Genomic DNA, 14668 nt, shown 5'->3' with positions numbered 1-14668 from the left:
TATCTTATAAGATAATGATGTATATTTTATTGGAGTTGCTTTTAATGATTTTTGACGTTTGTTGATATGTCGCGTGTAAACAGACATGAAGAAACTATTGGACTGTCATTTAACTTTGCAGTAAAGGAAAACATGTATATCTCATTGGAATAGCTTCCTTTGATTTTTGAGGTTTAAAGATTGTAAACAGATCCATCCCAATCATTTAATAGTCATATAGATATGCCTTTTAAGAAATCCAACAGCAAACGTTTGTTTTTGCATGTTTTTCTGGGCTGAATATCGCTCCCAATAAAATACATCTTACATGATTGTTCTTTATAAATTATTGAAACAATTTTCAACGATGTTATCGTACACTCATTAAAATGATTAGTTGAACTAAATACTACTAACAACAATGATATTTACTGTATTGAATAATCTTTGTTTGTTTCCGGAAAAGAATGTATTGAGATTGAAAAAAAAATGATTCTACTGCAATATTTACTTGGCTATGATTCTAATTGTAAGCCTTCTACACGGCTAATTCAGATTTCAGCCCTAGTACTCGAACTTCATGAACCAGTTACATCAACTTATATAATTTAGTCGTTGATTTATTGCACACAGGTGCATTAAGAAAGATTTGAACAAACCACACCACCGAAACGGAACATAAATTTGTCAGTGCTAATTGTCTTCACTCTAGCAAAACGAGCATAACGTTGCACTGCATTCCATGTCGGGAAAGCTGTTCTTACTTCATGCTATTTGAACGAGCTCAATCTTGAAGTCAGCCGTGGCCCAGTGAAATCGAGCGCAGACACCGAAAGCATCACATCTCAACAGTCCTTGATCGAATCCCAAATCAGCTACAATAAAAAAAGGCACAACTGTGAAAGCTCCCACTGCCTGATATTTATTTTTCGATTTATTTTTAGAAATCGATTAAATATATGTGTCAAAAGAAGAAGTAAATTTCATGTGATTTTCACACAAACTTTACTTCGATTGATTTATGACACATATATTATATTGTGGTGAAAAGTGTAGCTTATGCTTATGGGTTTCAAATCCATTTCAGTTAATTATTATAATTTGATCGATTTTCATTTATCATACGACGATCATATAAAAGTTACCAAATTATCAGCATTGTAAATGTATCAGATATTCATATAGAATTTACCTGGCACATTTTCAATCATATAATTTTCAATGGATTATCTTATAGCGCAAATTTATAAGATTTCCACATAACAGGAATATGTCATATTGGTTCAGTGTAACCAAACTATAGGGTCACGACTATATAATTGTGTCACTGTTGTTCTTTTTTATATTAACGGAAATGCGCATCATGAACATTAAATAATAACATTACTACCTCAAATGATTACTAGCTATATCTCAAAATAGTAATCACTTTCAGGCCTTTCGCTTACTTCACTTTCACTTCACTTCACACTTCGGGCAAAGGAAGTTTTGCTTGTTTCGGAAGATCTCTTATTGTTGAAATTAACGGGTCAGATGATTCAAGCAAACGATTCAGAAGGTCGATGTTTGTTGCTGTTCGGGAGATTTTTCGTGTATGGTCCATCCAAAAGCACCTTATGTCTTCATTTCTTGACGCCTGGGCCTCCTCATATTACTGCCCAATTGGCAAAAGGAAAGATTTCATTTTTTTAGAAGAGAAGAAAAGATTTTAGATTTTTTTTAAAGTATTTTATGCACCGTTACAGGCAAATAAATCCACGGCTATTCTGATCTTTAAGTCAACCGGTTACTACAACAATCACCGAGAATCACATTCCGCGAAGAACAAGGACCACTGTTCGTTCAATCAATCGGTCACTACTACCAACACTGTGAATCACCTGCCGGGGGGAACAGAGACCAATCATTTGTTGGTCAATAGATACCGGTACTCACCTGTCACGAGAAACAAGAATCACTGTTCATTTAGTCAACCGGTCACTACAATACTCAACTACGCTACAATTCCGCATTCAACGATAAAACTCACTTCCAAGTTCCATAAAGTTCAAAGAAAAGTTTCGACAGAACCTTCAAGTTCCATAAAGTTCGAATAAAGTTCTGACAGAACTTCCAAGTTCCATAAAGTTCAAATAAACTTCCGACAGTACTTTCTGCCCAAGCAACCAAAAGTTCCGCATTTAACGATAAAACTCACTTCCAAGTTCCATAAAGTGCATATAAAGTACCATAACAATTTTCTGGCTACTTTAGAAGCTATATAAAGTACACGAGGAACTTCAGGCTCTTGAAGCTCAAAAAAAAAAATCTAAAAACAAGTTCTTAGGAACTTCAGGCAAGGCTGAAAACATGACCTCAACAAAGTTCCGAACAAGTTCCCAGTGGAACTGCTTAGTAACTTTAAAGTATCTTAAAAGTTCCCTGCGGAAGTTCTACGCAACTTGAAAGTTTCTTAAAAGGTCCGTCATAGCCCACATGAAGCAATCCGCATAAGTCTTTTTTAGGAACAAAAGTTAATGTACGCAATGTTGCTGATTGATGAGAGAAGCCGCGATTTGAAACCGACAATAATCTCCACGGGAGAGAACTACAAACCAAAACTGTCTCTGTTCATCAGTCACCTACCGCTTCAAGAGAAGAGCGAAAGAGTGCCCTTAAGGTTTACGCCTTTATCCGTTCATTCTATGAAATGCACAAATCCAAGCCGATACCGAGGAAACTCGGGCACTGAGTGAGTGCCGCTCGAGTTTCAGGTGGCTTGAATCACTGATTGACTGAGTCAATGGTTGAGCAAGATTTTACTGGTTATTATGTACGGATACGGAGACACGACAAAGAGAGAGAAAGAAAGTTTCTTTTTCTCTCTGCCTGCCGCAGTCCGCGTTCTGTTTCATTGGTGAAACACCTAAATTTTGCTGCGGGGAGGCGAAATAGTTTGCAACAAATGGATGGTTTTGCGCTAACGAGGCAACTTGAGTTCAGTGAGGGAAAGATGGTCACTTTCTGTTTTAATTCAAAAAATAGTGTCGCATAAAATTGAATGTACTAAAATTAGTGCTTTAGCTCACGAAGTGCTCTGTTTTTAATTTATGAAATGTTGCCCACATGCAGAGTTTATAGTTACCGGAAATCCGTATATGTCACGATGCAAATCAGGGCTAGAGATTGTTTTTGGGTTTATAAACAATAATAATTAAATAGGGGCTCTTCATTAACTACATGGACTGTTTTGGGGGTTCTACACAGTTAACGTTTTTAGTGCATATTTTTATTGAAAATTGTGTGAACTGTGGACATTTGCCATATCTCTTGTCCTATAGATAACTACAGTAGTCTGGGGGCAAATAGATCACCGGGGTAAAATTGATCACAATGAGATGTATTTTTGGTTAGCTTATAGTATATTTTTGGTGGTAGGTATCAAGACAATTCTGATAGCATTTCATTGTGAGACTCCAATAACTGCTTTGACGAGTTTTTCAAAACATACATGTTTTTCTGCATAAATTTCAGATTTATTGAAAAGATATAAAAAATCATCAAATTTCATCACTCAAACAAGTACAATAGAAATTGATGCCACTGCACAGTGTTGCTTTTTGCCGTTTACGTGCGCTTTTTTAATAACTTCTCAAACATTGATTTAAGAGGTATAGTTTGTTCAAAGATGTTTTTGCATATGTTAATCCACTTCTTTTGATGTAGACGGTTTGGTGATTAATCTACCTTAAAGTGAGATCAAAAAAATATTTTTTATCTGATTTAGATAGAGACTTAACGTCTTACATAAAGTTGTAGCAAATGTTATTTTAAGCAACTTTGTTTAACACTCAAAATTTCTAGCTCTTATAAATTACGAGATATGTATCATTTTTCGTGAAATGCGCCGTTAAATCATACTTTTTAATATAACTGATTTTCTAGGCATCCTACAATTTTAGTTTCTTCTACATTTATATTTTGCATGTTTAAACACATGCTTTTGCTGAACATTGTAAATAATTATCTCTTGAAACAAAAAAGTTATTCTTGAATAGTCGATATTTTTAGGGGTATTTGCTCCTCAAATAACTATTTCCGGCGCAAATTGGCGTAAAATTCTAGGAAGAATTCTGAATCTATACCTATTTTACTGCCGAAAAGTTTTAAAAACATGTGGCAGCACGTGATATTTTAGGTGTTTTTTAATAACTAAAAAACTCCTGCAAATGTCTAATTTTTGAATACACTGGAGTCGCTTTTTACGCGGTGTTTTTTACACGGTTTTTTTTATCCGGATTTCGGAATTTGCGCGGATTTTGGTTTTTTTTTAGCCGATTTCAGAATTAACACGGTTTATCGTTATACACTAGAGTCGCTTTTTACGCGATTTTTTTACACGGTTTTTTTACGCGGATTTCGGGATTTACGCGGATTCCGGAATTTACGCGGTTTTTTTACGCGGTTTTTTTACGCGGGACGTATCACCCGCGTAAAAAGCGACTCCAGTGTACATATTTTAATTTTAAAAGATAGCATGTTACAATGTTCAGCAAAAATATGTATTTTTTTTTTCCTTTGGTTTGTTTTTTCCGTCGATCTTGTTTTCCGTGCTGAGCACCAATGCTACCGACGTGCCAGGAAGGCAACTCCCACACCTGGACCCTACCCTATCGACCCATCAACTCATGAACCGGGGACCAACGGCTTTACTTCCCATCCGAAGGAAGGCGTGATCAGAGATGTTATGCCTCAGAACATCCCGGCGGCGCCTACTGGTATTGAACCCAGGCCTGCTGGGGTGAGAGGTAATCACGCTTACCACTACACCACCGGCGCCGTTTGAATATGTATTTTTGTATGGCAAACAACTATGTAGAATATGTTAAATATACAGTTTTCATTTCGGTGGCACTCTTGTTCCATCTGGCCCTATATTACCCGCCCCCTATGTAATAATAAGTAACGAAAAATCACCCTTTCCCCACATACGTTACATAATTTGTAATGCAAATCATAAAAGATTTTTTTATATTTCTTTTTCAGTTTTAAAAATAATTGTTTCTGTACTTACCCGAATGAATAATTTCAACATTCTCATTCTCATCCATGCATTGTGCGTTTATTGCAAAAATGTGGCGACCCCGACATGACACTGAATCTATTTTCAGGTTCAACAGTCGCCCCTATGCACGCTTACTATAAAGTTGTTTTATTTCCCTTGCCCCTTTATCAACGTACCCAGGTACATCTGCTTCAACGAACATGTAGACTCACTCTAACTCAATTTGTCTCTATCAGCACACTCTGACTCAGACCTCGAGTTAGAAGCATGGTGAATCAGAACGACTAAGCTCAATTACTGAGAGAGAGAAAGTCTGGTTAGATGAACACATTCTCAGCATTTGTCTGTTCTCCCACTGAGTTGAGTCGGAATATTTTTGTTATTGCCTCTGTCCTATTCGTAGTGAGAGCCTGGTTGGAAAGTGAACATTGTGAGTTGTATCTCTCAAATAATGGTACTGAGTTTTCATTGATGCAAAAATTTGCAACATTGAATGTACGTCAATCTAAAATGATCAGTCGAACAAATAAATCATAATTCTTATATTTATGCAGCGCATGAATATTCCATCCAAACATAAAAAAAATAAATATTAAAGAGCAATTTCCTGGATTCGAACCCCTGTATTTGGCATGTGATCTACGAACGCATATCACTGCGCCATAAGTATGATGGAGTGCCATGCGGGCTAACATCAATTTATTAACTCATCAAGGTGTTGTGTTTCGCATTCAAGTCATTCAGCAGGCACTGAAAACTCCAACAGTAGGCAGGACAATAGCTCACTTTAATGTATCTAAGATGGCGTAGTGGTTCGTGCTGGGGCTCTCACAAAGGAGGACAAAAACCTTTGTTAATTTATTTTCTTAAATTTCCGTTCAAGTTCCGCCAGAAGCTGCTTAGAATGCTCTTCAATTATGGTACCGGAACTTTCAAGTTCTTATAACGGCTTAAAAATGAGGCTGCTTAGAATTCTATAGACCACCTTCAACCAAGCTGATTGAGCCACAAATAGCCTTTTATCAGAACTATTGGTTACTTGGGTAGACAAATCAAATCACCTTCTTGTCCAGTCAACCGGTCACAACAAATTAGAATTTAGAATCAAAACTTTTACCCTGGCTTTTACCGCACGCTGCTTTGCAATGCATACCCTTTTTTTGCATGCCTACTTCGATTTAACACCAAGAGTAATTGACGTATGCAGGAGCTGCTCTATGGATAAATGCAAGAAAACGATTATCTGTACACGGTTTACTATAGTTTGATAATAAGCAGATCGGCAGAGAGTACTAAAGAAGACTTATGATTTGGTATGCATTGGCCAGCATTTTAAGTATGCTTTCAAAAGGAACTGGCCTGGTTTGCCCAATTTTGTCCAACTTCGAACTGTTGGCGTTGGAATTAGTGCTAATTTTGGGTCAAAACCTTGAATATGTTAAGACCATTTTAAAGATAGGGACTTGCTTCCCAAAACAAAATGGCGTATTTTATAAAATACAAACATTTGTGTAGAACATACTAATGTCAGAAAGTTGCTTCCTGAATAGTTATTTGCAAAACATTGATTTTCTGAAGGCTCTTACAAAAAAAAAATACATATCTCGGTAACATAAAAGATAGCGGGTTGACGTCCTCAGCAAAAATGTTTGTTTTAATATTGTCTAAAACTTTACTCAAGACACCATTTTGCTATCTCGACAAACAAAAAAGTAAATTTTTCATCCCCTGCTGGGTGGATTAATCATGAAATGGCTTAGTCCATAAGAAGTGTCTTTTAAAGTACACAAACTTTTTCGAAGACACTATATGACTTAAATGGACCGTTTGTGCATAAACTAAACAACGCACGTTTTGACACTTTTGGACCACTGTCCATTGGGCTCCAACGCTCATTTGCAGCACTCCTGCTCGGACTCCAGCAACACACTATCGCTTATTTTCGGTGTCCAATGGGAGATGAGAAGGTGTTCTCACCGATTTGGAGAGAGCGATATTTCCATGGTTTGGATGGGAGAGGAAAGTGAATAATTGTATTAGAATGAGAGTTGAAAATATTGCCCTCTCCTTGGCTAGTTTTCAACCTGGACGTTGGTGGGCGGGCCTAATCTTATGCTTCATAGTGGAGCGTTGGAGACGGTTGGTTTAGGTCCAGCATCGTTGGCTCACTGATAAACCACTGCATGAGAGAACCAAAGATCTAGTCTAGCAGTGATAGTATCACACTTGTTACTCCTTTGTCTGAGAGCCGCGTTGTAGTACGCTTACGTATAGGCACTGACGTTGGATGCGATAATGGCGGGTTTTTCTGCAAATCACTCTTATTTTATTTATTTTTACGCAAATAGATTTATTTGGGTTTGCAGGGGAATTATACTATTAAATATTTCAGAAAGTGCCCAACGTCCCAGTCGGCGCTGCCGGGATGTTCTGAGGCATAACATCTCTGATCACGCCTTCCTTCGGATGGGAAGTAAAGCCGTTGGTCCCCGGTTCATGAGTTGATGGGTCGATAGGTAGGGTCCAGGTGTGGGAGCTGCCTTCCTGGCGTCGGTAGCATTGGTGCTCAGCACGGAAAACAAGATCGACGGAAAACAAACCAAGGAAAAAAAAAAAAAAAAAAAAAGTGCCCAACGGTGCACCTTCTATTTGCGTGACAAGCTTTCATTGTTGTTTTCATTGAGATATTGCTCAGGGAACAATGTTAAACGTCATTTTTGTACATGGTATTGTAACTAATCTTATATATGCTTCATTTTGATCTGGGATAAATGTTTGAACTATGGCTCAGGATTTCCACTGTGGCGTGCTTGTATTGTGACATACCCATATGTATTTTTGTGGTGCGACATACCCAATTAACCACCAAGCCCGCTAACTACCCGATAAACGCCCTTTTTGCGATATAAGGTAAATATAGGGTTTCCGGACTTTATATAAGTCGTATAGCAGCCTTATTTACCAAAAAGGGCGATTAACGGGCTTGTTGGTTACTTGGGTAGTGGAAGCGTGTGAGCGTAGTTGGAGCATATACCCTATATAAATTTAAAAATCAGCTAGGATACTAACGTCGAAGTGAAACATTTTAGTCACTTGACACCTTCAACTGGGACGAACTAATATATAATAAATATAGGTCAAAAACAACTTGAAACACGTTAAATTTCAGATTTCATGCACAAGTGCAGGTACCTAATAAAACATGGGTTATAATTGATAAGTTAGATTAGAGATTTCAATTGTGTATTAAATTAGGCTAATGAGATATCATAATCATCAAACGAACTTAAATACGAAAATTTAGACAGAAAGAGTTAGGATCCGGGGAGTCCGCTTAGGCAGGCAACTAGCCTTTAAAGCAACTGGTTGATGGTTGCTTTAAAATATCCATTTGGTATACACTACCGATCATAAGTTTAAGGACACCCCCAAAAAAAACATGCAAATATGTTTTGTTCAATGATCTCTCATTTTACGTTCAATGTTCGATCTCCAAAGATTATTTGAGTGGTATGAATGGTATAGCATAAGTGTTCTACTACAAATTTTATTTCAAAATTTGGCCAACCCAATTCTGAGAAAATCAGTTACGATTCATCAGAGAAAATTTTGAAAAATATTGGAACTTTGGGTGAACTTTTAGCCAGAAAAATTTGAAAATTATATTGAACAATTTGCCTACGAGGAAAGTTCCATTCAATACCTTTTAAATAATCTAATGAGAACGAAAATTGGACGTACCATGACAGAAATATGAACATAACAAATTTGTCATGTTTTTTTTGGGGGTGTCCTTAAACTTATGATCGGGAGTGTATATGGGAAAGGATGAATCAGTGAGAGATAGATTTTCGGTTTCTCTACATTTTGCAGCACAAATCTAGTACTATGAGTTATTTCCTCAAAACCCCCCAATAACCGACCTCTTCAATCCCTTCTTTTTCCCATCGCGTTCAAATGGTCCGCATTCTCAGCTCTGCGAAACGCAGCTTGAGAGAAGTGTCGCTTATCTTGCAGCTGAGCGAAAATTTAGATCTCTGTTTCAAACATTCCAAAAGTTTGCATTTTCCATGAGCTTTTAATAACAGAAAACAAAAAAATAACATATCGGGGAAATGGCTCCCATGTTTGCCTCTAGATCTAAGATTGGACCCATCACTAAAAATCTGCTGTTTATCAATTTTATCTAGATAAACGCGTCATTGGGACGGTACTAATGGATATTTTGATCGCTTGTGAAAATTTAGTCGATTGTTGAGTTTATGTATGGGCCCAAATTAGGGGCATTTAGGCTGACATTACATACATTTCCTCTATATTTTACGATACATACAATTTTCGCAATATTAAAATTTTTTGTATTTTTTTTCCCGAAAAACATTATTTTTTATTAAAACTTTGTCCTAGGCGTCCTTTCGATAAAAAGTGTCGTGTAGTGCTACATTTTGTTTAATTTCAAAGACGCCATTTTGAAAACGTTACAAGACCTAAAATGGAAGAATTTTAGTGAAAATGTAGATCGTGCCCATAACAAACAATTATACAAAATTTCATGCAAAACGGGGAAGGTCGAGTTTTTCCGATTCGTCATTTGGTCTGGAGCTGCTACAGGAAAAAAATACTTATACAACTAAAACAAGCTTATTCAGCAAGTAATCATTCATATCCAATGCTAAAAAAACACAATTCTTAAGCACATTAATTTTCCCATTTCAGGGTCTGGATGGAGCCTGGCTACGGCACTACAGTTGGCGATGCCAACCGGTGGATTGGACCGATAACCCCCAATCAATGCGGGTAAACCAGAATTCCTTATGCACAGACATAATAAGACAGCTTTTTTTCATAATCTTTCCCTCCTGTGCAGGTCGCCCGCGGTTGCTACGTGTACTTCCTGGCCAAGCTTTCCGAACTGCTCGATACCGTGTTCTTCACGCTGCGGAAAAAGGACAGCCAGATCAGCTTCCTACATCTGTACCACCACACCGTGATGCCAATGATTTCCTGGGGTGCCACCAAGTACTTCCCGGGCGGTCACGGAACTTTCATAGGTTTGATTCATATAAAATCTCATTCCCATTGTTGAAGAATTCATGGAATTCTAACTCCGTTTCGACTTGGTTTTTTTTTTTCAATTTGTACCGTCCATAGGCGTCATTAACTCGTTTGTGCATATCATCATGTATACATACTACATGCTGGCTGCCATCGGACCCCACCTACACAAGTACCTCTGGTGGAAGAAGTACATCACTGATCTGCAGATGGTAAGTTTCAAAGGTTTAACCTCTTCCAATCCCTGTATCACAATTTCGCCCCCTCCGCGATCACAGATCCAGTTCGGAATGGCCTTCATGCACTCGGCCCAGCTTCTGTGGACGGACTGCGGCTACCCACGTTGGTCAGTTTGCTTCACCCTGCCCAATGCCATCTTCTTCTACATGCTGTTCAACGATTTCTACAAGAAGACCTATGGCATGCGGCGGGCAGCTCGGCTGGCGGCCACCCGAGCAAAGGCCGAGGAACTACGGAAAGCCAGGGCCGTTGAGGAAAGCCTGAAGGTACCCGCCCTCACCAATGGAAAACTCGCCGACAAAGAACTGTAGATAGTCCCCGGACGACGACTACGCGCAATTGTTGTACGTAACATGTGAACTGTGTAGATGCCACCTTTGAATAGCTATTTCACAACCGTTGATTCATCGAACTTCCTAACCCTTCCCGTTCACCTTTCCCTTTGAATTCCGTTCATAGAACAAACTCCTGAATTTTGCTCATCGAAATCAACCTTCATAGGTACCAAGCCTACTCATAAGTTAACTGAAAGTTGTGTGCGAGAACCTTCGTTTTGTAAGGACCGTGTTTTTTTTCCTAGCTGTGTAAGGTAATTTTAATTTGAATCTAGTTGAATGAAAGAGACCATCTTTTAAACTGTTTTGTGGAAGAATAAATGAATGACAAAAATGATATAAGAACGAATTTCATTTGAATGACTCGTTGTTTACACTACTTCTTCGAAAAATCCCCGGGTGATGTCAGTTCTTCTCCACACGAATGCTCTTTATTCGGACCAAAAACGGTAAACTTCACGCAAAAAATTTCCAAAGTCCACCGTAAACCAGTTCTATTGACTAGAGGTTCCGTTTGCTTGTGTAAGAGAGTGGAAGAAAAATATTAAGAGACGAACCAGCCAAAGGCTGAATGTCTATATAATAAAGGTATATAAGAAAATCATTCGAACAGGATGTTTAACGTTGGTATGTAAAACGAAACTGGTTCATCGGATCATTCTAGATGGTGAAATCGTATAGAAATTGTATTAATTAAATCAGAAATGTTGAACTGTGGCAGACGAAAGTGAATTCGATGATTTTTTTAACGATCGAATTTCGGGAGTTGTCAATATGAGTGTATGTGTGATTTTTCGTTCGTATAGTAATGGCTGATAATCTCTACCCGCTATTTAAACTTTACTCAGTGACTGAGTAGAATTGTATTGCCCTCTCTTTTTCTCTCACGAAGTTTTGCTCAGTACAGTTGCCGTAAAAAACCTGCGAGAGAAAAGAGAGGTAAGCTCCATCGAGGATACTTCGCGATTTAATATAGATTTGTATATATCTACACGCTAACTTGAAAGTACTCATTAATGAGTAAAAAAATACCCATTTTGAAGAAAAGTGGCTTAACTCATTAATGATTAAACAATTTTACCCACTAATGAGTATCTGTTACCCATTAATGATTAACAATTACTCATTAATGGGTAACAGATACTCATTAATGGGTAAAAAATTTACTCATTTAATGAGTTAAGCCACTTTTCTTTAAAATGGATCTTTTTCAACCATTAATGGGTACTTTAAAGTTAGCGTGAAGATTAAATTGTAATACCCCTTTCGGTACACGGAACCGAAAAATTACCAAAAATTAAGTTCTTTTCACTCATCTCCCATGCATTCAATAAGCTAATTTTCGGTAAACCGCTTATAGTAGTTTACATTTGACTACAGCAAATATAATTACTTATTCGTGAGTATTTTCTACTCAAAATTAAGTTCAATTGACTCAAATTTGAGAATATGTCATATACTCACTAGTAGCTTATTGAACGATAGTCATGAGAAAGTCGAATCTCTCGTTCCGTTTTTGGCAACAACAAAAAGTTAGAGTGGGATGCAAAACTCAAAATTACCCAAAATTAAGTAAAAAGAACTTAAATTCAGGGTATTTTTTTTCTCTGTGTAAGCACCTAGGGAGGATAAAAATTAGGAAGCAAGCAGCCATTCTCTCTCGCATAGAAGATAATGTCAAGATGAGAGTGATTTCAGTTATGCAGCCGGAAGAAGAGTACTAAAGCATTTTTTTTTTTATAATTTCATTTATTTGTCAAGGTTCAATTTCGTTAGCTTTACGGAGCCGAGTTCAATATATATTAACAATATTTCTTATGACTAAACTGCCCATAAAAGCATAACTGTCCCATATGAATAGGAAATCAAGCAAAGATGGGACAATTATGCTTTTATGGGCAGTAAAGTTAGTAGAACGGGGGCCGATTACTCGCGGCTTACTCGAGATTAAGGACATCAATTTTTTTTACAGATTGGACGTGGACTTGGGAGGAGGTACATGGGGGTGAATTGTCGTTTTAATCTCCGTCGCCGTTCAATCGGTGAATGAACGTAGAGGAAGCACTGCGGTGGCGTGCAAGTGCTCTAAACCTGAACGAATGGTGAATGGACGGTTGATGTGACAACTGAAATGCAACACAAAAAGGAGCCTATCTTGGGAGAACGATGACAGATCAATTTAAAAAAAAAAACTTCTAAAGACTCCTAAGTTCTCAAATCGATCCGTTTTAGAAAATTGTAAATCAACTTTATATATTCTAGATCGTGGCTAGCCAGAACGTCTCTAACAGATGTAGCCAGTTGTTTTTCTCGGGCCTTAAGGGATTCGCACAACTCAGATCTGGTTGCACAGTATAACCAACAATCAATACGAAACTAACGATTTTAAATTGACTCACTACTTGACTATTTAGCCTATTGGTCCCAAGCAAACGATTAACGTACCCCATTCTAGTCGAAATTCTAGTACTACACTATGTTTGTTTTGATTCGCTATGAAAGTTTGACAGATAAAATGAGGGGCTCGTAGATTTTCCTATGTTTCGAGGGGTGCATCGATTAGCTTGGGATCGAAGAGAGACCAGAGCTGAGCCAAAAAGTTGAGCTCGTTTCTTCGGGACCTTCTGGTCTTAGAGTTACCTCTATGGTATAACGTACAAGACCAAACAACATGCAAGAACAATAATTGAAATAGGCGGAACAACCAAACGTAAACAATGGCTTTAAACACAAAATTTCTCGAGAATCAAAACGCACCTATGCAAACTAACACCACAGACAAACAGACATAACACTCACCATCACATTCTTCGCAAATAAGGTTTTAGTTGGGAATGTGCTTGCATTTGTCATGGTGGCGCCACTGAAGCGTTAAGCAAGCCACTTCATTTCGAACTTATCACTGATGCCAGTTCTTTTTCAGGTCAATTTAGTATATGTCAGCTCTTGATAAAGATAAGGGGCTAAGGGATTCCACTGGAGACATATACAGTAACGACCCGATTTTGCCAGCCCCTTTTTTGAAAATCTTTTCTTATGTTCTACGAAACCCATGCGCTTTTTCAGTGGTCTTCTTGGACCAAAGTATACCTTAAACACCCATCTTGAATATGCATGAGTATGATTTGGAATAACGATTTTAAGAAATTATGCAATTATAAAAGTCTAATGCGTGGAGCGATCGACAAAATCGGGTCATTAATGTACCACATAATAATCTGACGAATTCAGATAAAAAAAATGTTGAATATTATACTCAAACAGTCAATTGGACATTCCGCTAGTAATGTAATATTTTGCCGTACGATGTATACAGAATTTGTGAACAAATCATTTTAATGAGTGTAATATTGTATCCACTTTTAGTAACTGATGTTCAATACATCATGAATAACATTGATTGATACATATTGTTTGCTTTGTACACATTAAAGTGATGAGCGGTGGTAGAAAGGGCACTCATTAGTGATGCATTACCACATTTAAAAATTTGTTTCCAGCAACAAAAAGATTACACTGAACAATCAAAACAAATCTCTAAAAAAGACTGAGCTTCTGTGAATTTCTCCTACGGATCCGTATATCTGCAAAATTGAATCAATTCTATAGATCTACGGAAAATTTAATAGAACCGACATCACTGACTTCCATCTGTTTTGTTTTAATTCAACACAGCTGACCCGTTGACAGAACGAGGGAAAAGCAACTAGTTAAAAAAATGTATGAACGAGGGATGCTTCGGTTGCTAAGCAATGCTTTGGAATGCGCATGATAGAGAGTGCTAGCATAGAGGTAACTCTAAGACCAGAATGTCCCAATGAAACGAGCTCAATTTTTTTGGCTCAGCTCTGGTACTCTCTTCGGTCCCAAGCTAATCGATGCACCCCTCGAAACATAGAAAAATCCACGAGCCCCTCATTTTATCTGTCAAACTTTCATAGCGAATCAAAACAAACATAGTGTAGTACTAGAATTTATACAAGAAAGAGATACGTCAATCGATTTGCTTGGGACC

General features: G+C 37.6%; 1 protein-coding gene across 1 annotated transcript in view; it reads left to right on the top strand.

Annotated features, from left to right (window-relative positions):
• The window catches only part of LOC135702505 (very long chain fatty acid elongase AAEL008004-like), a 64635-nt gene extending 53633 nt beyond the window's left edge, over nt 1–11002 (top strand). The window contains exons 3-6 of the mRNA XM_065223579.1: nt 9740–9820; nt 9891–10074; nt 10175–10290; nt 10357–11002. Of these exons, the coding sequence (XP_065079651.1) occupies nt 9740–9820; nt 9891–10074; nt 10175–10290; nt 10357–10629 (654 nt within the window). The 3' untranslated portion in view covers nt 10630–11002. The remainder of the gene's footprint in view (nt 1–9739; nt 9821–9890; nt 10075–10174; nt 10291–10356) is intronic.
• Nucleotides 11003–14668: the final 3666 nt, after the last annotated feature.

The sequence above is a fragment of the Ochlerotatus camptorhynchus genome, unplaced genomic scaffold, assembly GCF_037179485.1.
Source record: "Ochlerotatus camptorhynchus isolate MF236.1 unplaced genomic scaffold, CSIRO-AGI_Acam_v1.1 ptg000017l, whole genome shotgun sequence".
Lineage (NCBI taxonomy): Eukaryota > Metazoa > Arthropoda > Insecta > Diptera > Culicidae > Ochlerotatus > Ochlerotatus camptorhynchus.
The sequence above is the reverse complement of the archived record's forward strand: the minus strand, read 5'-3'. Positions and strand labels throughout refer to the sequence as shown.